Genomic DNA, 27,139 nt, shown 5'->3' on the forward strand with positions numbered 1-27,139 from the left:
TGGGCTTTGTACATTATGTTGTTCAAATAATTCATTTTCTTGCCTCTATCCGGCTATGAAGTTCAGTGACATCCAAAATGAAATACCACCCAAAAGTTCTCAGCCTAGTTAAGGAAGACTTGGCAACCCGACCAATATACTTTTTTTTTGTCCATGTCCATCGCTGATGAACATTTTTTGGGAGGAAAAACTCTGACATTAATACACAATTACAGTGTCCAACATGAATTACTACATTACTACATTAGTACTTAAATTCATGGCAACACAATATTAATCAGAATACCTTGTTTCAACAAGTGGGCCTGCATAGAAAATATTTTTGAAAAAAAAAATTGGGTGCTGGCTTACCTGTTAACATTTGAAACATAAAATAACAGTATACTAGTGTACAACCGAAAAACAAAACAATTATGCCAGGGGTTTTACATAGATTCAAATAAATTATAATTATTCAGCATCATTGCATGATGGGCTGAGTCGTAATGTGCTTCATTGTTTGGATTAGTATCAGTGTTAAAATGTGAAAAGATCGGTTTCTGATTACCATACTTGCATTTGTGAATAAAAAATAGCCCCAAGTATTCAATTAATTATGAAAAAAGCATCTTCATTAATATACTTCCCAACGAAACAGAAAACAACACTTTCCCCCTTTTAGAGAAATCATCCAGCCAGGATGATCCATTTTTTTCAATAACGAGCTCAATTCATGTATGATTTTTTTATTCAGGAAAATTATATTAATTTGCATTTTCTATTTTATCAATCTGTTTTGGAGTAATCAATACAAAACTAAGGCATTTAAAAATAAACAATGTGTTCCTATTAGCTTTCTGTAAGGTTAATTGATCGTACTTCGTTATATATTAGATGTTAATCCATATGTGTGAAAATGTCAATATCTTATTGCTTTTTTATTGTTAATAATTTTATAGAGAGATTTCAACTCCAACCGAAAAGGCACGAATCTGGAGGGGATTTTAAACATTTCTGTTTGTGAATAAAAAAATAGTATGAAGAATGATAAAATTAATTGAAAATACAAAGAATTTTATAATTGGCTCACTATAATCCCTGCGGGCCTACCGAAGTCGTCACGCTATAGTAGGCATGTTCCGTGCCTTTTTTGTTTTTGGCTTATGGTTTATGGTTACTCGAACACGTTTTATTAAGAATTTCAAAGTATATATATATACAATCTTGCAGCCTGATCACATCTGGTACTGACCGCGGGTAGGCAATGTCGGGACGTATGCGGAAGTGACGTAGCAAAAGAACGACCTTGCCAATATGGCAGTAATGCACTTTCTTTCATCTTTTTATTCTTTTTTTTGGTAACTCGGAATCTACAAAGACAACAGACAGGGGGTGACAAAAATGGAGGGAAATAAATATGTGACAGAATTATGTTATGGGTTGTGACGTCATCAGCAAGCGCCTCGGCCACCGAAGGACCTGATAAAACGACACCAGATCACACTTGTCTTATACAGAAACGCTTTTGTTGGCGACACGGCGCTAATTGGAGATAACGCAAGTGTGAAGGTTTAGTGTTGTGATCGTCGTATAAAAATGTGCGCAAGAAGGACTGCAGAGCGCGTGGAATTACGTTGTGGAACAAAAGAGAAGCGCAAGCTACGTCAGCAGCTGGACGCTGATTGCGAGCTGCTTCCAAGTGTGCTCCACGCAACAGGTTTGCTCGCTCACTTCTTATGCGCGTGTGTTTAGTAACGAAAGACTGACGTGTTTTTCATGTTGTTTGAGATCGTGAAGGTTCTCAACTATAAAATCTGTCAATGCCACAAATGTTTTCAATGATCATGATCATTCCTTTTCCAATAAATAGCCAAGTCGTTGAGTTGCCAAGTCTGAAAATACTTGAAACGGCGCCTTAAAAAGGGACAAGTATGAACAAAAAAAACTTTGTGACACTGGTACTTCTTTCGATAACGTTTGTGGACGTTTCTTCTGAGACTAAATTCAACTGTATTTATAGCGCACTTGAAGACCACCATTGCTGTATACAAAGTGCTTTACATGCAGCAAAAATAAGTCAGACAATAACTCAAATTAATACTAAAGACAGAAAAAAACACAACAAGCCAAAAGACAAAAAATGAAAAGCAGTTTTAAGACAATGATGCCAAAACTGCACATACTCCAATATAAATGTCTTTACCCTGGGGTACGTGTCAGAAAGAACATTTTCCACTTCCAATCCGATACCGATATTGCGGCCTTGAGTAAAGTCACATTCTGATATTGCCCGATACAATATGAGCAGGAATGATACATGCTGTAATTTATTTTTGTAGTATGAATTGTTAGAAGAGACTTGATCAAGTTATACTGTTAACGGAATCACAATAGTCAACAACAGTAGGTATGAGAATATATGACCCATTTATTCCAAACATGGGCAGCATCCGACTCTTAAATGGATACATACATACAATTACTAAATCCTGTTAAAGATGCAGTTAGTAATGTAATCAAAGTGCCGTAAGATTAATGTAATGTGATAACATTCAATTGCTTTTTGAACGCTGGTAAATGTATTTCCTTAACCGCATCCTACCCCGAGCTTCTGCTCACATTTCGTTGTAACTCGATGATGTTGCAAAGTGTCCTCACTGACTAGATGGTTCCCTACTCACTCCTAAGTAGTCCATCTTTTGTTTACACATGACCCCCGCCACTTTAAGCGTCTGCCAGAGTCGGAAGCAATGCACGTATATCCCGTCGGTCACGCGATCTCCTCGGGATGTTCAAAGTGCTCGTCAACTCGTTGATCTTTACCGTAATCCAATTTAGATTAAGTCCACATTATTGTAATATCCAGCATCAAAGTTGAAAAGGAAAAGGCACCGAGGCGCGCCTGCGCTACAAATCTAATTCAAGTTCTCAGCTAGTACTAATGTACAACCTATAATTTCTTTCATTTACCACGTCATGAAATGTTGGTGCCTGCACAAAGTGCACCCCCAAATCTTCCTTACCGGAGTGGTTTCTTTGATTGCGCACATAGACTCTGCATGCTTGATCGAGACACTGCCTGACACAAGACCAGGAACCGGTTTGGGAATCCACTGCTTGGCTATGAGTGCTAATATCGAAGATTTGGGATACAAATTGATCAAATCCGATAGTGTTTTTTTGGATGATATAAGACCGATATCAGATAGAGACAGCCCTAACAAAGAGTGCACAAAAGTTGAATACAACTACTAAAAATATATACAATTAGAATGTGATCAAAAGCATCAAAGAACCGACGAGCAGCGAGAGGGTTAAAAATCCGACGGCTGCACTCACTGGTAGCAGGTTTAACCGCAGTCGAGGAAAACACGACATCAAAGAGCACAGTCATATGATCAGAAATCACATTGTCTATCACTTCTAAATTTGAGACAGGTAGACCTAAAGCAAGGACAAGATCTAACGTATGTCCTTGTTTAGAAGTAGTGAGGTCAGATTGAAGGAATTGATGAGTCTGACAAAGTTCTTTGCCAGTCCATTTTCAGGACAGCACATGTGAATATTAAAATTCCCCATCAACAGGACGTGATCATATGTCAGAATGATTTCGGCAAGAAGATTTGAAAAGTCATTCAGAAACTACTTGTTGTATTTGGGAGGACGGTTAATGACAGCGCAGAGCAGGTGTGTGTGTGAGAGGGTGTGTGTGTGGGGGTGTGTTGGGGTGTGTGCGCGTGTGTGTGAGTAAAAACATGGCTAACACAACCTATAATAACTTGATTGAGAGACAGCGCATCTTGTTGGTGAAATAAAATGTGTTCCAAGTACTACCAACCGGTGTGACAACCCTCTTACAAAACATTAGTCACAGTATAAGAATTGACCATCCCTTGTTTCTTTGTCATCTTTTGTCCCGCAGGCACCAGTGAAAAAGAGGTCATGTCGCAGCAACAGGATCGAGAGTACCTCCACATCAAAGAGGAAGAGCAGTCGCTGCTCATTTACATTAAAGAGGAGGAGCCAGATAACTCTCACATTAAAAATGAAGTGGCGACCACCCATGTCAAAGAGGAGGAAGATGAGCCTCCGTCCTATAAAAAAGAAAAGGAGGATGATCACACCAAGTTTCCATTTACTTGTTTTGTCGTGAAAAGTGAAGAAGATGAAGAGAAAAGTCAGAGTGCGGAGAACCAAGAGGCGGAGCCTGCAAGTAGCAGCTTAAGTCAACATGTGATAACAGAAGACGCTGGAGACCACTGTGGAGGAGCACAATCTGATGATCTCTTGGCTCCACTATCTGATAGTGATGACATAACATCACACTCTTCTGAGACTGACGAGGATGACAACAATGAGGATGACAGTGGGGAGAAACCTTTTGCTTGCTCGGTTTGTTCTAAAAGATTCTCGAGAAAAACAACTCTTGTGACACACAATAGAACACACACAGGGGAGAAACCGTTTGCCTGTTCCATTTGTGGTAAAAGATTCATTGAGAAGGGACATTTAATAAGACACACAAGAACACACACTGGTGAAAAACCTTTTGCTTGCTCAGTTTGTGGTAGACAATTTGCTTTGAAGATAGATTTAATAAGACACACAAGAACACACACTGGAGAAAAACCTTTTCCCTGTTCAAGTTGTGGTAGACGATTCACTTTGAAGGCATACTTAATAAGACACACTAGAACACACACTGGAGAAAAACCTTTTGCCTGCTCAGTTTGTGGCAGACAGTTCACTATGAAAACAGATTTGATAAGACACTGTAGAATACACACCGGGGAAAAACCTTTTCCTTGCTCTATTTGTAGTAGCCGATTCAGTATGAAGACAGATTTAATAAGACACATAAGAACGCACACTGGTGAGAAACCTTTTACTTGTTCAGTATGTGGGAAAACATTCTCTAGACAAACAAGCCTAACAACACATAAAAGAACACATACTGGGGAGAAAAGGTTTGCCTGTTTAGATTGTGGTAAAAGATTCACTTTGAAGCTCCGTTTGGAAAAACATGCAAGACGACACACTGGAGACCAGTCTTTTGTCTGCTCAGTTTGTAATAAAACGTTCTCCAAAAAGGCACATTTAACAATACACGCAAAAACACATGCTGAGGACAAACCCTTTTCCTGCTCGGTTTGTGGTCAGAAATTCTCTCAAAGGGGACACTTTACAAATCACACAAGAACACACACTGGGGAGAAACCTTTTGCCTGCTCAATTTGTGGGGAGAGATTCACATTTAAGTTAAATTTAACAATACACACAAGATCACATACTGGACAGCAACATGTTCCTGCTCAGTATGTGGTAAAAGGTTCTCTGCCAGGTGAAACTTAAGAATCAACATACGGGGAACAACCATTCAGTTGCAGTGTGTCTGTGCTAAAAGATTCTTGAGCATGCATCATTTTAAGACAAATAAATGTGCTGATGACCAGTTGTAGTTGGCGTCAGTGGTATGGACTCACCAAGCTCGATTTATTCCGGTCTATATTCACACTGATGCCAAACCACAAAATATTCGTCTTTCGTCTTCGCAAACGCTCGTCCTATCGCTGTTATTTACTGACAATAGAATTAATAAGAATGCCCCACTTCGTTTTTTTCTGAGTACAGTTGACTTTCAGTTCGTGCCACGAAAAAAGAATGAATCTTTTCGGTGAGTGAGTGGATCAGTTCCTGAATCGATTCGTTCTTTTCTCAGTTCATTTGATCTCAGCTACGCACATGTCATCACGAAAAAACAATCAGCAGTCAGCGTCAGGCGGAAGAGGGATTTTACTGAACGTCCAAGTAGACAAACGAGGAGAATCGGATTTTTGAAAAAAATTAACAATGTAGCTCCTCTAAAATTATGCAATACAAAAAAGACCAATCGTAGTCCAGTCTAAACCATAGGTGCAAAATTGTGAACAATCATATATTTATTTTATATATTTGGAGCCGATATTCAGTTTCAGTACAAGAAACATATTGGCGTCAAAATCTAAAAAAAACTAATACAACTCTTAACTTTTTCATAAAATCAATTAAAATTTGAATAAATATTTCCCTGATGTTCACACAATTTAAATAGAGAGATTATCGGCATTCAGATTTTTAGAAAAGGCAGATGCAGTGATACGTCAAAATTAGTGATAGACCGATTTGCTATTTTCAGGGCCGATGCTGATTATTAGTAGTTGATTTTTTAAGTGTACATTTGTACATTCATTTGTAGAAAGCGGGGATAAAGTGGCGTCAAAACTTTGAAAAATAAAACTTGGTTTATTTTTATTGCCTTTAAGTAAATGTTTATTAAACAACTTTAGTGATTTACAACATGTTACAACTTTTTTAATTCTTGAAAAATAGACAATTTTGTTTTAAAAGTCTAACAAAAAGTGCACGGAGCTCGATTTTGCTGCCGTTTGAGTGCAATTCTCTCCTGATTGGTCAAAACATGGATGAAATAACAATAAAACATTTTCCCATGTCACTGGGTTGCCATTTTGGCCTCACACCGCCCTCTGTTGGTGACTGGAATTGACGTCAAAGTGCCCTCTGGCTCGCATTGACACCAAAGCTTGCAAACGAGTGAGCAGCAGCTTTTAACATTGAAAGGTTTCCTCTAGGTCGAAACATCTCATGCGAGTCTCGCATAGCTTAGCACTGCTCGCTAGCTGCTAACAAAGAGTCTAGTTTAACAGCAGCACAAGATGAGATCAAGTGGGAGTGCGACATGTTGTGACCGTGGTGCGAAAATGTGTTCAAGGGGGTCAGTGCGGCGCGAGGAGGAAGTATGTTGAACAAAAGAGGAGAAGACGAGATGCCTTCAACTAGCGGACGGCGTTTGCAAGCTGCAGACTCGCGTTGTGCTATGCAAAACAGGTTTGTTCATTTATTACTCTTAATTTTTCAGCAACGACTTTGCAGAGGTACGGGTAAGTTGCACACGTGCAAAGTTCCAATTTACTGCAGATGATGGTAACTTCAAAGTTGCTCAAATTGTGATGCAAGCACCGATCTTGGATCAAATACTCCTTGGACTCTTGAGAAAAGCACAATAAGGCCCATGGAATTGAAGATGGCTGCCCACTTTACCGCCATGTGGATATGGAAATCAGACAATGGTATCGCACCACTTGCATCAATTTTGAAATCTCGGCTGTCAAACTCATTCACTCTAATTTGCTGAGTATATTTGTGGCCTAATAATATGTAAGTAAGTAACAACCCTCGCAATTTTGTCCGTCCCCCATTGTGTTATTTCATGTTGGCCTACAAGGGGATGGGGGTGGTTAAAATCACGTCCTATTTTCCAGTTGCAAATGTTATGAGCGACTTGCAAGTTGATGGAAAAAAATGAGTTTGAGTTTTTGGAATCTGTTATTAGGTCAGCTGGGACATTCTATATAAACAACTTTGTGAGACACTGTCCAGGATAAGCAGTGTTGATAAAGAAATAACATGAAAAATCCAAATGTGTATTTGCTTTCTTGTGTCGTGCAGACATCAGTAAACGCCATTCTGAGCTGCAGGGGTCTCCCCACATTAAAAAGGAGAGGACGGAATACCATGACCTTAGAGATGAAGAAGAAGACGTGCCCCTACGCATTGAGGAGGCGTCTTTTTGCATAAAAAAGGAAGAGGGGGCCAGCTATCGCTTACATTGAATAGGAAGATGAGCATTACATCCCCAAGTGGTCATTGATCTTCGTTCCATTGACCGAGAAGACAAAGATGGAAGGGGGGGAGAACAGAGGGGCGGAGCCTCCAAGCAGCAGCTCAAGTCATCACATCACAACAGGAGGTGACAGAGGAGCACAAGCAGACAGCCTCTTAGAGCCACTGTCAGATTGTGGCGACATGACGTCACACGCATGAAGATGATGATGATGATGATGATAATGATAGCGATACCAGCCGGACACCCCACTCTCTATCTTCAACAAACTCACGAGGTTTCAATAAAAGTTGACAAGACTGTCGATTAAAGTATGTGCAAGTGGCAATGCCGTACTACGTCTGGATTACTTCCGTATACTTCTCGCGTAGCTTCAATAAACAATTCTTACCGGTGTCGGTATTAGATGGGTTTTTTTTGTTATTGTTTTTTTTTTTAGCAGTTTACCCAAATTATTGATGAAATCGTAATTAATTACATTTTGAGCATATGTGTTACTTATTTCTAAAGTGCACCAAACTGATCGTTGAGAGCGAATGTACAATGTATCTCCACGCTGTCACCGTTTTGGGCAGTGCAGCTCCAGGACCCTGGCAGAACCCAATTTCTCCTCCTCCTCAGCCTGCTGCACCAAGACGGTGTGATGGAAATGCAGCGAAGACAGCTCCAACAGCTCCGAAAGCATTCCAGGTAACTGCATATATGTTGTTGGTCTTAGATGTGATCGACTTGCTTGATGTGTACGGGGTCCTTTTTTTAATTTCATTTTATATTTCTTTGCGTGTGTTCGTCGTCACGCTCTAATCACGCATTTCTCACATATATTTATTTTCCTCTTTTTTTTTTCCCTCCTAAAATATTTGGGGATAAAGCATTTCCATGTTTTCCCTCCGACTCTTAACCACAGTCTGATTCCCAAAGTAACAGAACATTTATTGACGTGACGTCTTCGGTAGGCACGCAGTGCCACGCACGACACTGAAGGATAATCCTCGCAAAAAAAAAGGATGATCCTCGTAAAAGTAGCAGTAAATGTACTTTATTTTTTTTGTATTATTATTTAGTAACTCATAACATACAAACACAACAAACAGAGGTGACAAACATGGAGGCAAATAAATATATTACAAAAATATATGTTATGGAGCGTGACGTCATCCGCAGGCGCGCAGGCCACCATAGGACCCAGATGACATCAAGTACCCACACCTGACTTGTTCTAAATGTAGCGAAGACTCGTCTTATGACGCACATCCCTATTTTCTCTGGCACTAAAAGACGTTTTTCTCCTCTCTCAAGCTTCGTGCTCATTGTAAGACGACTCGGTGCACGTTGAAGCTTCTTGAGTGTTCTTAGTTTAGCTCAGTTAGCTCACGAACGGTGTCACGACGTGTGTCGTTAGCAACACGTCGCTGAACAGGGAGAGTGTCTATAGTAGTGTTGATCCTCTTGCGAAAATGTGTGCGAGAACGAGACCAAAGTACGCAGAGGAATTTCGTGCCACAAATGAAGAGACGGAACGACACCTACTACGGGAATCGCTTGGCAAGCAGGCTCATGTCGTCTTATGCAGATCAGGTTAGTTCACTTCTCGCTGTCACTTGTTTATTAGCGTCTTGGTATTTGGAACAATACAGTGGTGTGTTGGAGGCCCCTGTAACACCCGTACGGCTTTAACTGGCTCACAAACTACTGCTGTGGCCGTTGGTGGGGGGCGTGACCACAACGTTTTCGGTAGGGTGGCCAAGTGACACGACGACGGACGAGTGGCCTTAAAGACCTCTGAACACCAATCCGACGTCGGACCAAAAAATGACAGAAGAATACAATGCAAAAGCCGACGCAGTAAGAGCAAGCGCCTATTGTGTCCGCGGCCGGGGTCGCAGAAGCCCTGGCATGTTGCGAACGCTGCCTCATGATTCCTCGATGGAGGCGCCTGCCTTTGCATTTTCTTGCTGACGTTTGTCATTCCGCGGAATCAAATGTGTTTATTTTATTTGTGTGTTGATAAACGACTTATTTTCTTAGTGCTCAATATACACTATATTAAAACGTATAAAAGAATACAAGTAAATACGTGCTACTGTCAATGTAGATAATTATTTTTGTGATTATTATCATTGCTGTTGTTATTATTATTATTACCATATTTGTTTTTACTTGTACCTGTTTGGCTGTTTTTCTATTATGACTTTAATGTATTGTCTATGAAGTTTCTCTGATCCAAAAGCAGGCATGTCAAAATCAGTTTGGCTCTGGGACCGTGTCCAGACTTTCTCTTCTCAGGTGGGCGGGATCAGTAAAAGAATGTCAACTCCAAATATTTAGCTTTGTTTTTCAGTATTATGCTTTATCATTCAGCCCACATTTGTAGCATATCCCCAATATTACTGTATAATCACCGATGAGAAGGGATCTTTTCTAAGCACAACATATTTAGTCACATACAATGGAAAAAATGTTTTCTTTTTTGGCAGTGAATGAGTTAACAACTGGTTTATTTTCACAGTTGAGTGAATGCAGTTTTACACTTGAACAACTTGCCATCCTAAACAAACTGAAGTGGGAGCTATGAAAAAAATATTTTCACCTTCATTGTCATACTGCTTTGAAATAAAAAAAAATAAATAAAAAGTTATAGCAATGTATGGGCAATAAGATTAGACTAGATTAGATCAAACTACTCGGCTCGGTCCAATGAAGCTAAGAACATACTGCACAGTCTTTAATATGAAACCAGATTAATCTTGTTTTTAATGATCTGTATTCATGAGTGCAAACACATTTAGTGTGATCACACTTTTTTTTCTCTCTCTCACTGCACTCCTGAAATTTGACATTTTTTTTCCTTCACAAGTGCATCAATATTAAGTGTCAAATCCTGAGTTGTAGCACATTTAACAATGCCATTCAAGTATGTATTTGTTAACCTTGAGCGCTGCATTGTTTTATTATTGTCCATTATGGAGAACACCCGTTCACAAAGATACGTAGTCTCAAACAAAGATAGAACCTTTGCAGCCCTGGCTGTTAATTTGGGGTAACCTGGCACAAGATATTGATAAAACGTATCCAATCCCACGGGCCCAAATTTATCTTTAATAGCGTCATCGCACTGCTAGTCAATAAACTCGAGTTGAATGTCAGATGGCATATCAGAAGACTTCTCTGTAAATGTCGAGTGAAAAAAAAGCCAAAATTGTTCGCAAGTTCCCTGAATACCTGATACCTCTGCTCAAACTCCCAGAGCAAATCTGTTATGTTGTCTTTATATTTATCCAAGTCATTATCGGGGCGGACTGGTGCCTTCGGACGCACAACTGTGAGACAAGAGAAATGCGCGGTGTCACAGTTGGATAGCTGCGTCTCCCACAGTGACAGTTTCATCTTGATCGCACTTATGCTGTCGTAATATTGATGACAATTCTGTTACGATCGTGCAATGTAGTAAGCGTATTCAAGTGTTGTGTAATGTCAACCATGAATGCAAGATCCTGCACCCATTCCTTGCATTTTAGTTCCTTTGCTGGGCGTCCCTTCTTCTCCATGAACTTTCCAATGTCCCCCTTGCAGATCAAAGAAGTGCTTGAGTACTTGTTCAGTAGTGGTGAATGGTAAAGCACGTTTGCTGGTTTATTTTTCACTTGTACACATCACGTTGCTAATGCGTCTTGTGACTAACTCGTGTGAATGCCGCATGCTGGACGTGAGCGCTTATACACATTTAATGCCTTCTAGCGGCCGGAGGGAGCATTTGGTTTGTATTTATTTAAAAAAAAAATCATAACTTTTGATAGAGATGAGCTAGAGACTCGCTTCTTTTTTTTACATACACAGAAATTATGATGGGTCGGAATAAATAATCCAACGGGCCGTGCCCGGCCCGCGGGCCGTATATCTGACATGCCTGCCGTAAAGAGTTTAAGATCGAGTTCAATTGCAAACAGAGATATAGGTTAAAAAAATGTCCAGCTAATCATTCTATTCAACAGCATGTGTCACGACTCTTGCTACATTGATGAAGCAGTTCTTACGCCATGTCATGCTGCGGCCACGGGCAATATGAGGTTTTATTGAGCAATACTTGTTAACTTAAAAAAAAAATCCCACCTGAAAAATACACCACATTACAAAATACTAAAAATAATAAAAACTCAAACTAATCATTTTCCCTAAAACTAATAAAAATTAACAAATCTATTCTGAACGTCAATCACGATCTACTGGTCGATCCCGAACGAATTATGTTATTGTATGTGTGTTTCTTTCAGCCCCAGTGGCACTTGTATAACATCAGTTTCTCTTCTTATGTTTTAATTTTAGTATTTTGCCATACTACTATTTTTCATGTAAAACAGTTTTACGGGGGGAGGCAGAATTAGGTTCATTGGTATTTCATTTCAATTCAGTGGGGAATTTGATTTGATATACCAGAGATTTAACTTGACCAAATCATGTGTGTTTGTATTCTTGTGTGCTGCAGATGTCATTGAAAAATATTTTTGTCCTGAGCCAAAGTCTCCTCACATTAAAGGGAAAGAGGAGGACGAGCAAGCCAAGATTAAAGAGGGAAGAGGATCCAGTGATCCTTCTCATTAAAGAGGAAGTTGAGGTAGAGCCTCCCCAGGTTAAAGAGGAACAAGAGGATGATGTTACCCAGTTACGATTCACCTTGGACCCTTTAAAGAGTGAAGATGATGAAGCCAAAAGTTCGAGTGAGGGGAGCAGAGTAGCAGACCCTCCAAGCAGTATCTCAAATCAACATATGACAGCAGAAGGTGCCAGAGGAGCGCAGGCAGACAGCCTCTTAGCGCCACTGCCAGATAGAGACAATATAACGTCACACTCTTCTGATAATGATCATGATGGGCACTCGAAAATACAAATGACATCACATACTGATGACAAACGCTGCACCTGTTCTCTTTGTGGGAAAACATTTAGTCGTAAGGGGAGTTTGAACGTGCACATGAGAAAACACACGGGGGAGAAACCTTTTGCCTGCTCAGATTGTGGTAAGCAATTCTCCACAATGTCTCATTTAACAAGACACACGGGAACGCACACTGGAGAGAAACGTTTTCGCTGTTCAGTTTGTTGTAAGAGATTCTCCTCAAAAGCGTACTTAACATCACACACAAGAACACACACTGGGGAGAAACCTTTTGCCTGTTCCGTTTGTGGCAAAATATTCTCCATAAAAATAAACTTGACAACGCACACAAGAATACACACTGGAGAGAAACCTTTTGCTTGCTCAATTTGTGGTCAAAGATTCTCCAGAAAGCAAGCTTTAACAATACACACAAGAATACACACTAGAGAAAAACCTTTTACTTGCTCTCTTTGTGGTCAATGTTTCTCACAAAAGATTCATTTAGCTAGACATCGCAAGAACGCACACTGAAGACACACCTTTTGCCTGCTGAGTGTGCGACAAAAGCTTTGCTGCACAACAGAGCTTAACAACACACAAAGTAACACACATGGAGGATAAAACAAAAATGTGACGAAGATAAAACTTAACAATAACAGGATTCCCCTGATGATTATGCGAAGAAAACGTTGGCACTTTTGAAACAGTAATTGTTTTCAGTATTTTTTGTTGGTTTCTATGATAATTTGGGCAAGGCATTGCAGGCTTTAGGACTAGTTGGCGCACTCGTCTCCTCAAGATAGGCAGTTCAGTCAGGAAATTAAAAGACGCGGTAGAAGCTCGTGAAGAAGTTTCGAGATATTCAGGATTAGTTTTGTATGACCTTTTTGTATTCTTTCCCTCTTGCAAACGCTGCAAACCAGTAAAATATTTCCTTGTGTGATGTTTGTAGGTTTATGTTCCACTTTGTATTTTGAACAGTTCAGCGTTTGTTTTGATGATGATGATGTTAAGCCAATAAACTGATTTGTGACACAAGAGCTATGGTGTTATATCATTTCCTCAGGAGGATTGATACTGGCCTATTGTTACTCTCCTTTTTTTTCCAGAGAGACTGGCCTACAATTTAGCCGGAACGGCCCACTGAACCATTCAGTTGACAGTAAACTGAACCAATCAGCATTGAACAGCGTGGGAAACATGCTCAACTTCTTCCCTTTGGTCCAAAATAGACAGCCATTCAGGTTGCATAGTATGCTCCCTGTCTTTGCTAAAAACAGCATAGACCAGCATGTTTTTGTGTGTGTTGTACTGGTCTTGCTGGTGTCAGTAGCAAGAGCAGCAGCAAAAACAGCTGAGATTGAAACGGACAAACCTCAGGCCACTTGGGGAAAAACCCGCTCTAGCAATTGAGCCACGGCCACCCAGCAAGACCAACATGCTGTTATAGAACACAATGCAATACAACTTTATTTATATAGCGCATTTTACAACAGCTGGAAATGTAACAGTGCGTTTCATATGGTGTAATATCAATTAGTGGGAAATTAGAACACAAATTCAAACACCAGAGAGGGGACTTGCCTAACATTCAATGGAAGCTCATTCTCTAGGGAAGGACAGGCAACAGAAAAGGCACAATCCACCCCACCTGAGGCTGCACTTAGTCCCCGGCACCTCCAACAGCATGTGGTCCGCAGACCTGAGGCAGCGGGCAGGTTCCAAGGGGTGGAGGAGCTTGGAGAGAGACATTCCATGTCCCTAGAGCCAGCTTCTGTAGCCAGAGATCGGAGTGCCACAGCTGTCCTTTGGCCCCTCCTACAGGTGGTGAGCCCATGTGAAGGGAAACCCACGTTTACCTTTCAGGATGGGCCCGGCTGCCACCAGGCACTCGCCTATGAGGCCCTCCAATGTTTATCATCATTATAGGGGCCTTTTGAGCTGTGCTTGGGCTGGTCCCTCACCTAGGGCCTATTCGCCATGGGTAGCCCTGCGAGGGGCAAAAAGCCATAGACAATTTAGCTCCTTGGATAATTGGGACACGCAAACCCCTCCACCATGGTCAGGTGATGGCTCATGAAGGGGGATTCCTTCAAATAATATGAATAAAATAAAATACGAATAATATGGTGGGAAATATAATCAAATACTCGCTCCCAGTTTGCTTGGTACACGCATCGGAGGCTTGACAGAGAGGACACATTACTTCCAATTTTTCAATAAAGACTTTGGGTTTAAAAGGCATTAGTCTCACATTAGCATTTTAATAAAAAAATAAACTACCAAGATCATTTAATATTTTTTGATCAGGAAACTCAAATTAGTTATTGTGTTCTTTTTCTTATCTATTCGTTTTGGAAATAAGTGAGGACTTGAAAAAGGCTTACTTTTAATGAGGAATATGGCCGCGCCCCCCTCAGATCACCATGTTTCGCTCAGAGTCATTGAAGTGATCAATTACAAACTCTCCATTGGAAATCATTGTACTTTGATTGCTAATGACGTCCAAAAACGGTGATCAATTGGCACCAAAATTCATGTGGACATCCCTACCCGTGACCACTTCAACATATCAAAAGGATTTAGCTGATTTAAATGAAAATGAGCAACTGTGGAAGTGATCCACTGTCGCACTGTCACTGCCGCGTCTGCCTCCAGAGAGTTGAAGCGACTTTAGCGCCGCTAAATGTCCAAAATATAACCAGTCGGGGTATGTGTGCACATTCTTGTACATGTCCACTTCAGCTTGTGTTTGTGGAGAAGCGATCGGCATGGTATATTGGGTTTTGTGGAGGTGATCACATGAGCTCACGTTTGATGTCAATAAAGCCAAACTGTTGTGCAGAACGCGTTTACACTTTCACAGGCTGAAGTGGACAAGCGTAGGAATGTGCATTTGCATTTTGGTGGCGATCGGTCGCCGTTTTAGACCACAGAACTGACAATTTGAGCAATATTATGTCACTTGCCTCCCTGCTGTGATGTAGACGCTGAAGCGGAGAAAAAATAAGCCGAGCTCCAAAAAGGGGCGTGCCAGTTTCTCGTAAATCTCATTGCAAAAAAAAAAAAATAAATCACTACAGTCATTTTTGGGGCATTTTAGTGTTGATGTCATTTTTACATGCAAACCTATTACATACGTGCCAATGTAGCTTGTCTTCATCACGTGACATGGAGTAGCGCAATATGCCGCCATTTACGGGGGTGAACCGCCACATAGTCATTGAAACAAGCCGTCGAAAACACAGAAAGTCATGCATACACCCTCAATTATTATTTCATCTGTAATATGTTTTATTGTTAATGGGAATTCACACCAGACGAGTACCGTGGGAGATTTTATACATTAATACCACAAGATGGAAACACCCATTCCGAGTTCAGCTTCAACTTCCGCTTCCGAACTTTTTTTATTTTTTTCTGCTACTTGTGTGCTCTTTTTTTGCTTCATTCTTGTACCCAAATTCGTACCTGACGACTGAAGTGTCATCGCAGGACGTCCATCAGAATTTGACTGAACTTAGACATCATTCATGTAATTTTAGTGTCCGGATCAACTCGTCTCGACACACTTGAAAGCTTCTCCAGCTAGCTTAGCTTAGGTTGTTAGCCGCTAACAAAGAAACGCGTCTTTTGTGAGCTACACGTCGCAAAAGAAAGATCGCGTGAGTGTCAAGTGTTGGGATCGTTGTGCGAAAATGTGTTCAAGAGGCACGACAAAGTGCGACGACGAAGTTTGTGGAAGAAAAGAGGAGAAAGATCGCAGAAGTCACAGAATGGACGCCGTTTTCAACCAGGCTCCACTTGCGGTCCACGGAGCAGGTAGGCTCACGTTTATCTCTTTATTCATTTATTTTGATTTTTTTTTTATCCAACGGGTTCCCTTCAGCTCACGAGGCTTCATGTGCACCACCCTGTCTCTCTCTCTCTCTCTCTCTCTCTCTCTCTCTTTCCCTCTCTCTCTCTCTGTGTCTCTCTCTCTGTGTGTCTCTCTCTCTCTGTCTCTGTCTCTCTCAATCTCTCTCAGACATTATTTTATAACCATGATGAGAATGACTTTCTGCGCGCACACACAAATATGAGTTGCTCCCTGTCAGTAGTACGTTGTCTTCTATATTGACACATAGACATGGCAAAAGCTTTTTCTCACTGGAAAAATTGTCAGCTAAGCCCTACCTAACAACATAAACACACACTTACGGTGTACGGCTGTCATGTGCTCTTTGCCAGCCGATGGGCGGAGGTGCTCCAGATGATGAAGCCGGCCAACAAACATAAACATCACAATGATGATATATAGAAGTGCAATATTCTCATTTTACCTGCAAGCCGCAATTCATGTGCACCCTTGCTGCAATACTTATATACTTTTGTTTATTCATTTGATAAGAAAATGTGATTTTTACTTTTCTAACTTGAACTCATCCTCGTTTGCAAGTCACATGTCGATAAATTGAGCAAAAAAGCGACAAGAGGAATAATGGCTCTAACAAAATGTGTTTTGTAAATGTGAAAAAGTATACACAAAGCAGTGGTATAATTTATTAAATTTGACGCACACGCTCCCCATTGACAGAAGGTCAAAGACAAACACAGCCTCATCAAAGTTGAAGCAGGAAGAGAATACTGAGGTCATAACGTGCATATTATGAGAGCTTTTTTTATTTTATTTTACTAAAATATGGATTACCTCAAACAGTAAAGGGGAGAAAAATTTCTAATTCAGCAAAATCAAAATATATAAGTGGAAACAGTGAGACTTGACTGAGCAAAGCTATTACAAATTCAGTTTTGTCTTTATGTGTCCTGTAGATGACACTGAAGTAGATGGTCATCCTCAACAGCAGGTGCTGGAGTCCCTCCAAATCAAACTGGAGGAGGAGGAGGAGGAGGAGCCACTGCCTCGGCAAGTTAAAGAGGAAGAGCAAGAGGATGAAATCACCACGTTTCAGTTTACTGACGTGGGTGTGAAGACTGAAGAAGGTGAGGGAGAATCCTGTGGAGGATCACAGGCAAACGGTCTCGTGGCCCCACTGTCGGATAGTGACGATATCACGTCACACTCTTCTGACCATGATGAAGATGAGGATAATGACAAACACACTAAAGGTGACATGACAGGTCAGACTAACAACAAATGCGTGAAATGTTCTCATTGTGACAAAACGTTTGTCTACAAGTCAAGGTTGAAAAGACACTTAAGAACACACACTGGAGAAAAACCTTTTGCTTGTTCTCTTTGTGATAAAAGATTCTCACTCAAAGCACATTTAACGGCACACACTACAACGCACACCGGAGAAAAACCTTTTTCCTGCCCAGTTTGTGATCAAAGATTTTCTAGAAAAGAACATTTAACAAGGCACACAAAAAGACATAATGGAGAGAAACCTTTTAGCTGCTCAATTTGTGGTAAAAGATTCTCTGAAAAGACACATTTGAAAATACACACAGGAACACACACTGGAGATAAACCATTTGCCTGCTCAGTTTGTGGCAAAACCTTCACGCTGAATTCACTTTTAACAAGGCACACACAAACACACACTGAAGAAAAACCTTTTGTCTGCTCAATTTGTAGTAAAAGATTTGGTCACAAGGGAGACTTAACAAAACACATAAGAACGCACACGGAAGAAAAACTTTTTGTTTGCTCCGTTTGTGGTAAAAGATTCACTCTGAAGGAAGGTTTGACAAAACACTCAAGAACGCACACGGGAGAAAAACCCTGTGCTTGCTCGATTTGTGGTCAAAGATTCTCTGAAAAGGCCCGTTTAACAAGACACATAAGAACACACACTGGGGAAAAACCTTTTGCTTGCTCAGTTTGTGGTCAAAGATTTTCTGAAAAGGCCCGTTTAACAAGACACGCAAGAACACACACTGGTGAAAAGCCTTTTGCTTGCTCAATTTGTGGAAAAACCTTCAACAGGAAGACAACTTTAAAAGCGCACACAAGAACGCACACAGGAGAAAAACCTTTTGTCTGCTTAATTTGTGGGCAAAGATTCTCAACAAATGGAAATTTAACAAGCCATGTGAAAAGACATGATGGAGAGAAACCTTTTACATGCTTGTTTTGTGGCAAAACATTCAGTGAGAACGGACTTTTAAAAATACACACAAGAAAACATACAGGAGAGCAGCCGTTTGCCTGCGTCGTTTGTGGCAAAAAATTCTCTCAGCGGTCCGAGTTAACCAAACATACAAGGACACACACTGGAGAGAAACCTTTTGCCTGTTCAGTCTGTGGCAAAAGATTCAATGAGAGTGGACATTTAACGAGACACACAAGAACACACACTGGTGAGAAACCTTTTGTCTGCTCAGTTTGTGGGAAAGGATTCACTGAGAGTGGACATTTAAGAAGACACACAAGAACACACATGGAAGAGAAGCCGTTTGGTTGCAATGCGTGTGACGAAGGATGCTCTTGTGGCGATCAGCTCAAGACACACACGTGTCCTGGTGCGAAGAGCAGCAGTCAATAAAGCTGTGTAATGTGTGTATTCTGTATATCGTGTATATGGAGCATAATAATAAGCACTTGTTGTATGTACTATGTGTTTTTAGTCTTTAATTAAAGTGTAAAAGATGCCATCAATTAGTGCCATCTACTGATCCAATATTAGTTTGCAGTATTATGTTGTCCTTTGTTCAATAACAAAAAAAAAAGACATTCAGCAGCAGCCGTGCAATTTACACCATCGGGAAGCAGTGTAAAATATTGATCCTTTTTGCCTTCATGAGCTCATGTTTGGAATTAGAACATTCTCACTGTGCTCTGTAGAAGACACTTTTTGCATTACCATAGCATACTGTCACACATACTCTGCTTTGGTTCATGTAGTGCAAACTTAACGTGAAATTGTTCAATTTGATTTGTAAACCTGTATAAATCTATGAATTTATTCATGTTTGTTTTACCCTATAATTCACCCTTTTTGCTTCATTAAACGTATTAAACCTGGAAAATAACAATCCGTCTTCATTGTGCTTGTCTGCCTATGTATATATATATATACATATATATATATATATATATATATATATATATATATATATATATACATATATATATATATATATATGTATATGTATATATATTTTTTTCAGAATCAGAATGCCCTTTATTGACATTATACTAAGTGTACAATGAGATTGGAGATTTTTGGGGCATTTGAAAATGGAAATAATTGTGGTGATAACCAACAGGAAAGGTTCAGTCTGACATTGAGAAACAAGGCCATGTGAGTCTCTTTATTCAAGTATGTCAACTTGTGGTTCTCAACTAAATGCACACACCTGTCACACTTACAAAACTTTCCTCCACGCTCCAACTGTTTGCCATTGCACCACCCGAGTGGAGGATGAAGCAGGCTTTTTTTTGTGTGAAGCAGGCTTGCAAAGTGGCCAAACGATGCTTTTGGTCAACTCTGAAACACATCGGAAATTGCATTGGAAGGCAAGTTTCAGCAACGGTGACCTCTGCTGGCAAAAGTCAAAACTGCAATGGATTTCAAAGCACGGGCCTCTTCAGATTTTCGTTTTTGCCAGGACATTTCCTTTCCTATTCTATTTTAGCGAATTTGGCTAATTAATTCCTAAGCGTTCTACAAATGCTGAGGAAAGATGTATGGGTGCAACCTTGAAGCTCCCTTTAGCAAAGGTTACTCCTAACTAAGGTTATTTTAGTTCACGAAAACTAACGAAATAACAAACTACAATCGAAAAAACATTTTCGTTAACGAAATAAAATAAAAACGAAAATGCAAAACGAAAACTAAGACTACATTTTACGTTTATAAGACTATAATTATAGCGAAAATGTCCTTCGTTTTCGTCTTTGGTAATTAATCCTATACACGAGACTTTGGGGTTGATTTTAAATGGATTAACTTTGGAAAAAAAATTAAAACCCGTTTGAAGACACGTTTTTATTCTTTAGCTTTGGACTCAACGTGAGACTGTCACTGTTCGACTGATCTTCTGGTATCTATTGTAAAATTAATTTGTGTATTTATTACCTACTAATTTATATTACACCATATGGAAAATGCTATGTTACAGCTCCATCGGTTGTAAAATGCGCTATAAAAAAATGGTATCGTATTGTATAATAGTAGTAATAAATAAATCTCACACGTTTGTCGCACAGAAGTGACGTAGTCCAGCAGGAGCCAATAAGATAAGAGCAAGTAGATGACGTCAAGTTTGCGTGTCATGCTCATGGCTCGCCTTCTCTCAGTAAGTTTCAACTGGGTTCAAAACTTCTCAACAAGAATTCAATCAACTTTGGAAGTATTCAGTACTGCATCTCAGCTTTAATTAGGGGGCATACATGCATACATCTATTTTTAGAAGCGGTATAATGCACTGCGCTCATTGCAATTCCGTCTGTGGATTGTTAAACTGTACTCTGCATCATTAAAAAGTTTTGAAAACATTATTTGTAATTGCGTTTTACAATAGAATACTCCCCGTGGTGTTTTTCTAATCCTGCACACAATTAAAGCACCAGTTTCTTTAAAAACGAAAACTAATACTAAACTAAAACTGTTTTTAAAAAACTAAAAGTAATAAAAACAGATAAAGATGCCATGAAAACTAAATAAAATTAACTCAATAAAAAAAAACACCCCCCAAAACTAAAAACCCACTATAATTAAAAATCCAAAACTATAATAACCCAGCACCTGACACAACTTTACGAAAAGGACATTACCCCCAATTCTTTACAACTTTTTAGGGGGGGGGCACACTCAGTGAGGTCAAGAAATATAAGCAAAAGAAAATGTGTGGTTCCACACAAACAGAAATTCAATTAGAAATACATTTCCATCATTTATTAAAGTAGCAATTCCATAATCAATGAAAAACAGAGATCCTTCACAAAAACAACAATTACTATCTGTATCTCTTCCATTTGACTTTTAAGATCCTAATTTGCAGGTATTGTCCACAAGGCAGCACGGTGGCCCGACTGGTTAGCACGATGGCTTCACAGTGAGAGACAGCATCGGGCGTGGGTACAATCCCGGCTCCGGCTGTGGAATTTGCATGTTCTCCCCGTGCCTGTGTGGGTTTTCTCCGGGTACTCCGGTTTCCTCGCACATTCCATAAACATGCATGGCAGGCCGATTGAACACTCGAAATTGCCCCTAGGTAAGAGTATGTGTGCGGATGGTTGTTCGTCTCTGTGTGCCCTACGATTGGCTGGCAACCAGTTCAGGGTGTCCCCCGCCTACTGCCCGAAGATAGCTGGGATAGGCTCCAGCACCCCCCGCGACCCTAGTGAGGAGAAGCGGTACAGAAGATGGATGGATGGATGTCTGCAAGGCAGACTTGCGTCTGCACGACTCACAGAGCCATTCACTGAGGAAAAGTGGAATTCATTTGAAGCAGTTCTGTGTTTTCCTACATTGCAAAGCAAGTAGTTTTTCCTTTCTCTTTGACCCCATGATGTTGTCCAACAAAAGTGAAGCAAAGGTGGCATCAGTAAATAAAGTTGTATGGTATTGTATTGTATAAGATTAGCCGACTGGACTTTCCAAGTAGCCCCAGCCATTCTTTAAAAAAAATCTTTGCGGTGCACACCAATGTTCACAACGTCAAGATGAATGGATTTATGAAGGTCACAGCTTGCATGCGTTTATGTAATACTCAAAGACTATTGTTGAGGGACATAATTATTTCAACGCTTTTTGGACTGAGTCGGTTTCTTCTTTTGCTCACATCTTCTCCGCATTTGGAAAAGACTCGTTCGCAAGGAACAGATGATGCTGGCGTGCATAAAAAATGTTTCGCCAACTGGAAGAGATGCGGGTATACGTTTTGATGGCTGAGCCAGTAGGCCAGCGGGTCTTCTGCTCTCCCCAGCGGCGGATCGCTCATGTATCGCTGCACTTCCACTGTTGCATCCACAGAGGCGTTCCTGGACCTCCTCATGGCTTCAGAAGCATCTCTGTCCAGACTCTTCCAAAGATCAATACCTGACACACAAAGAAGACAATCATCATCACTCGCGGGTTTGCATTTGTATCGTTTTGGACTTGTGCTTCTTTGCTTCAGCGCTTTCTGGAGAAACTATTTGTCAGCTTACGGTACCTGTGGGTAACATCTTGTCATCGTTTGATGGTGACGGCTGAGCTGATGTGGAGGGCTGCTCTTCTGTGGGTGTGTCAGGTGGCGTGTACATGATCAGCTGTGAGCACTGGGCTGCCAGTCGCTTTACAGACATCTGCGCATGCGCTTGATTGTAGAAGCCAAAAGTTTTGAATCTCGGGTCCAGCAGTGTTGAAAGGGTCAATGCTGTTTGGCTTTCTATTGTGTCAAACTTTTCTTGCATCACTGACACTAAGTTATGTCCGAGTTGTTTTGCTGTGTCGTGAGTCGTTTTCCCATTTGTTTCATACAAATACAGCAAAAGCATTTTTGTGATTGGGATAACCTTGGAGCCGGAGAGTCTTTTCTCCTCTGACATCTCGAGGGTCGCCTGGTAAAAGGGCGCAAGCAACTGCAGGCATGCAGCAGCTGTTTCGTAGTCCTGAGAGGACAGAGGCGTCACGTCTGTTTGCAACATTGCAAGCGCCACGTCCACACACTGTCGCTCTTCAAAGAGGCGTTGGAGCATGAGGAAGGTGCTGGTCCAGCGCGTGTCCACCTCCTGAATAAGCGTCATCACGGGACGATTCATCTGTACCTGCACTTCTCTCAGCTTCTCTTTGGCGATTGCGCTGCTTTTGAAAAAAGTTACAACATTGCGTGCCCTTGTGCGCAGGTCTTGGAGCTCCCGAGTTGCATCTAGAGACTTCTTGACCACCAAATGAAGCGAGTGGGCAAAGCAAAGTGCATGTCTTAGGTTTAGATTTCGAATAGAGGCGACCATATTAGGTCCGGCGTCAGTCACAATGGAAGTCACTTTGCCTTCAATGCCCCATTCTTCGATGAGAGACATCAATTGGTCGGTGATGTGACTTGATGTATGCGATTCTGGGAAGGGCAACACCCCCAAAAGCACTGTCACCACTTTCATGGCGTCATCCAGAAAGTGGCAGGTCACTGCGAGACAGACATCCATCTGAATTGAGGTCCACATATCTGCAGTCAGGCTCACAGCCTCCACACTGCGCATGGCAGCCTTTGCCTTGCTCTTCTCCTCCTCGTATTTCTCCACCACCATCTTCTTCAGAGCCTCTCGAGACGGAAGCGTGTACGTGGAGTCCAGCGAAGCCACAAACGCCTTGAAGCCACTGTCATTCACGATGGAAAAAGGCTGCCAGTCTTTCACCACTAAATTCACAAGAGCTTCATCTAGCTCTTGCTTGCGGCCCACTAAATCAGATGACAAAGAAGTAAGAGGAAATAAGGATTGACGTGAAAGCGCATATGAAATGGACCAGACTCCCGTTTTGCTGACAAATGACGGGAAATTTCCCTAAACTGACGGCCTAAGCGCAGACGGAAGGGAGTTCTCTTTGCTCTTTCTTCTGGTGAATGTGCTAAGGGGTGAGCTTTGAGCTCCACTATGCTTCAGAACCAAATAAATATTGCCAATAAAAACAATACATTGAGGTTCATGGTATGGTGAGATAATGATATACTATAGTTGCATATCCAGAATAATAAAACGGAATAAACAAAAACGTCATTTATTTTTTGGCAGCATCATTAAAATCAAAGAAGACAACGCGAACCATAAATAACTTAATGGAAACAATATCTTTGAATGTCAAGTGTAAACGTTTAAGCAGGTCAACACTGCACACTGTTATGCACCTATTTTAAGCAACCTTTAAAACTGAAAAATAAAAATACTCATGAGAAAACGCTCTTCTCTCATGTATTAATGGTACAAAACTTTGAAGTCTAAATATGGCAGAATTCTTTGAAAAGAAAAGCTGCCTTTGCACAGCAGAAGAACTGGATCACGTATCTAATGATAGTTCTTCTCGTACAAGCTTTTTTGAAATTGTTACTTAAACTCTAGCCTGCCAGCGCCATTAAGACCCGAGCATCGACAATTCTGGCTGGCAAATTCATCTATCACCCAAATGCCAAAGGTGGGGAGTGAGAAAAACAATACTGTCTTGTGATTAGATAATTGCATTATGTCAACCCTCAATGTCGATTAGATTTCAATTTATCGTGCAGCCTTAATTGCTAGACAATTTGGAGATCTGGGGTATTGATACATTAATCAAATTAAAATAATGTAAGAAATATGTCTTAATATGTGTGGCATCAAGGCAAGAAACGTTTTGTGCACTCCACTCACTTGTGTTGCTCTGTTTCAGAGCAGGTCCATGTTTGGCAGTGAAATGCCTCACCATGGAAGACGTATTCCCATGATACTTGAGTTCCGCTGAACACACCAAGCACTGGACCTGTACAGAAATTAATTTGCAAATAAAAATGCAATTGCAGTCTACAATTCTATAGACTAATAGCGCAACTTAGCAACATCAACTTGAGCTAGAGCATAACTATTGTTGTACAGTCATGTGATGTCTTAACTTTGTTACTAATGAATAGACAGCAGACGTACCTTATCAGGAGTGATCAGACTGAAGTGTTCCCACATGTCAGAAGAACGACCTCTCTTCCTATCTTGCTCCATAATGATCAAACAAACTTCATATATTTCTCAACAACTTAACAGCAACAACTCATACAATGACAGCAACCCACAAATTGAGCATTTTCTAGCGCAGTTTTGACATTACGAGGCGGTCAAATTTAAACTGTCAGTATTGAGACGAGCGTGGTGATTCAACAAATGAAGCAGTTGCTGCTTCATACGTCATATGTCACGTGATTTGATGCAAGCTTTGAAGCGGTGCTTCAACGTGTGTACTGTGTCCTCATGTGCACCATTATCCCCTAAGCCCTCATTCACTATATAGTCCTGTTCTATAAAGTAGTTCCCTCATTTTTGGGCGATCCGGACAGCCAGCTCACTACTTTCTCCTTGTTGCATATCATATGACCACCGTGCCTGTCATGACACACAAAAGCATAAAGATCTCCAACCATTTATCCATCCAGCCATTATTTGGACCGCTTCTCCTCACAAGGATCACGGGGGGTGCTGGAGCCTATCCCAGCTATCCTCGGGCAGTAGGCGGGGTACACCCTGAACTGGTTGCCAGCCAATCGCAGGGCACACAGAGACAAACAAACAACCAACCATCCGCGCTCACACTCATACCTAGGGGCGATTAAGAGTGTCCAATCAACCTGCCATGCATGTTTTTGTAATGTGGGAGGAAACCTGGGTACCTGGAGGAAACCCACGCAGGCACATGGAAAACATGCAAACTCCACACAGCCAGAATCTAACCCACAACCTCTGCGCTGTGAGGCCATCGTGCTAACCAGTCATCCACCATGCCACCCCCAACCATTTGTGAATAAAAAAACAGTTATTTCAAGCTGAAATTTCATCTTCGGTTGGACAACTATCCATCCATTATCTGTTCCGCTTTTCCTCACAGGGGGTGCTGGAGCCTATCCCAGCTGTCTTCGTACAATAGGCGGGGTACACCCTGGACTGGTTGCCAGCCGGGGCACACAAAGACGAACAACCATCCAATCTCATCCTCAGACTTGGAGACATCTTAGAGCGTTCAATCAATTTGAAATGTGGGAGGAAACCGTATGCCGTAAACCCATTACCAGACCACTAAAAAGGGGATATTGTGCACATTTGGACACAGCCTAGGTCAGCGTTTCGAAGCTGCAAAATCAAAGTGCCACGACGAGACTTAGGCAAACAAATAAGCGTAAGAGTCAACAAACCTGCTCCGTGGAGCACAGTCTGGGGGTCCAGGAGTTGTGGCTCCTTCTCCTCTTTAATTCCACAAACTTCCTCCTCGTACTCCTCCTCTTTCACGCGTTTTGCGCACATTTTCAGACGATAATCACAAAACTTTAAATTAACGCTGAGCGATGTGCTCCAAAATAAACTAGCAAGCAAACAAAAAGGCGTCTCTGTGTTAGCGGCTAGCTAGCTAAACTATGCTAAGCTAAGTTCATTTGAGAAGCTTGAAACTGGCGAGTTTAACCTGACATGAAATTTTCATGAACGACGTTTTCGTCCAGGACAGTAGTGAAAAACGTCAAGGTTTTAGTCTATTTAGTATGAATTGGGAGAAAAAAATATTTTTTGATAGGAAAAGTGCTTGCGGTTCCAGTAAAAGCGAGCGAATTTTGCAAGAGCAGCATCGGTCGCAGTCGCTCTTGCGTCACTTGCGCTGATTCTGAGACATGTCGCGCCATCTATGCGTCACTACCGCCAATGTCGCTACATTTTGCGACAGTTTACTCATGGGTCAATCCCCAAATACTTTGGTTGACATGCTGTTACCTTAAAAAGTCGCAACCCATAAAAGAATATAATAACGGAGGTTTAAAAACAATAGACTTTGAATCTATGATTGGTGTTTTTAGAATTAATTGGATAAAAGCCTTTCTAGACAAACCTGATTCTTTATGGTTTCACATCCCCAAAAATATTTTTAAACAAGTTGGGGGTTTTGAGTTTCTTTTAAAATGTAATTTTGAAATATCTAAGTTGCCATTGAAATTATCGCAAACAGGTG

The 27,139-nt window shown here is 40.9% G+C and overlaps 2 protein-coding genes and 2 pseudogenes across 5 annotated transcripts; 3 read left to right on the forward strand and 1 right to left on the reverse strand.

Moving 5' to 3' along the window:
* The first annotated feature begins 1,237 nt into the window (after positions 1 to 1,237).
* LOC148336941 (uncharacterized) lies at positions 1,238 to 4,786 on the forward strand (annotated as a pseudogene). Its single transcript, XR_015843157.1, has 2 exons — positions 1,238 to 1,696; positions 3,902 to 4,786. The product of XR_015843157.1 is annotated as an uncharacterized LOC148336941 (transcript).
* Positions 4,787 to 8,837: 4,051 nt separating this feature from the next.
* On the forward strand, positions 8,838 to 13,576 carry LOC148336942 (uncharacterized; annotated as a pseudogene). Its single transcript, XR_015843154.1, has 2 exons — positions 8,838 to 9,238; positions 12,144 to 13,576. The product of XR_015843154.1 is annotated as an uncharacterized LOC148336942 (transcript).
* Positions 13,577 to 15,947: 2,371 nt separating this feature from the next.
* LOC148336943 (uncharacterized) lies at positions 15,948 to 19,503 on the forward strand. Its single transcript, XM_088295843.1, has 2 exons — positions 15,948 to 16,358; positions 17,349 to 19,503. The coding sequence occupies exons 1-2, from the start codon at positions 16,235 to 16,237 to the stop codon at positions 19,025 to 19,027; spliced, it is 1,803 nt and encodes a 600-aa protein (XP_088151969.1). The 5' UTR covers positions 15,948 to 16,234; the 3' UTR covers positions 19,028 to 19,503.
* A 1,864-nt stretch (positions 19,504 to 21,367) lies between these two features.
* LOC148336944 (E3 SUMO-protein ligase ZBED1-like) lies at positions 21,368 to 26,786 on the reverse strand. 2 transcript variants are annotated; one of them, XM_088295841.1, is made up of 5 exons: positions 26,337 to 26,786; positions 25,084 to 25,145; positions 24,814 to 24,922; positions 22,644 to 23,870; positions 21,368 to 22,528 (listed from the first exon to the last, which is right to left on the reverse strand). In XM_088295841.1, exons 1-5 carry the CDS (start codon positions 26,443 to 26,445, stop codon positions 22,200 to 22,202), a joined length of 1,836 nt encoding a protein of 611 aa, XP_088151967.1. In that variant the 5' UTR covers positions 26,446 to 26,786; the 3' UTR covers positions 21,368 to 22,199. The 2 variants fall into 2 exon arrangements, with proteins under 2 accessions (XP_088151967.1, XP_088151968.1); XM_088295842.1 differs by lacking the exon at positions 25,084 to 25,145 and having other exon boundaries at positions 26,337 to 26,472.
* Between the last annotated feature and the right edge of the window lie 353 nt (positions 26,787 to 27,139).

The sequence above is a fragment of the Idiotropiscis lumnitzeri genome, chromosome 5 (assembly GCF_059441095.1).
Source record: "Idiotropiscis lumnitzeri isolate Australia: NSW breed Sydney's pygmy pipehorse chromosome 5, RoL_Ilum_1.0, whole genome shotgun sequence".
Lineage (NCBI taxonomy): Eukaryota > Metazoa > Chordata > Actinopteri > Syngnathiformes > Syngnathidae > Idiotropiscis > Idiotropiscis lumnitzeri.

Excerpts from the sequence above, each read along its gene's own strand:
- LOC148336943 (XM_088295843.1), top strand. The coding sequence starts at position 16,235 with ATGTGTTCAAGAGGCACGACAAAGTGCGACGACGAAGTTTGTGGAAGA. Across the intron at positions 16,359-17,348 it reads ACTTGCGGTCCACGGAGCAG|ATGACACTGAAGTAGATGGT; the intron begins GTAGGCTCACGT and ends TGTGTCCTGTAG.
- LOC148336944 (XM_088295841.1), bottom strand. The coding sequence starts at position 26,445 with ATGTGCGCAAAACGCGTGAAAGAGGAGGAGTACGAGGAGGAAGTTTGT. Across the intron at positions 24,923-25,083 it reads GTCTGATCACTCCTGATAAG|GTCCAGTGCTTGGTGTGTTC; the intron begins GTACGTCTGCTG and ends ATTTCTGTACAG. Across the intron at positions 23,871-24,813 it reads TCTGAAACAGAGCAACACAA|TGGGCCGCAAGCAAGAGCTA; the intron begins GTGAGTGGAGTG and ends CATCTGATTTAG.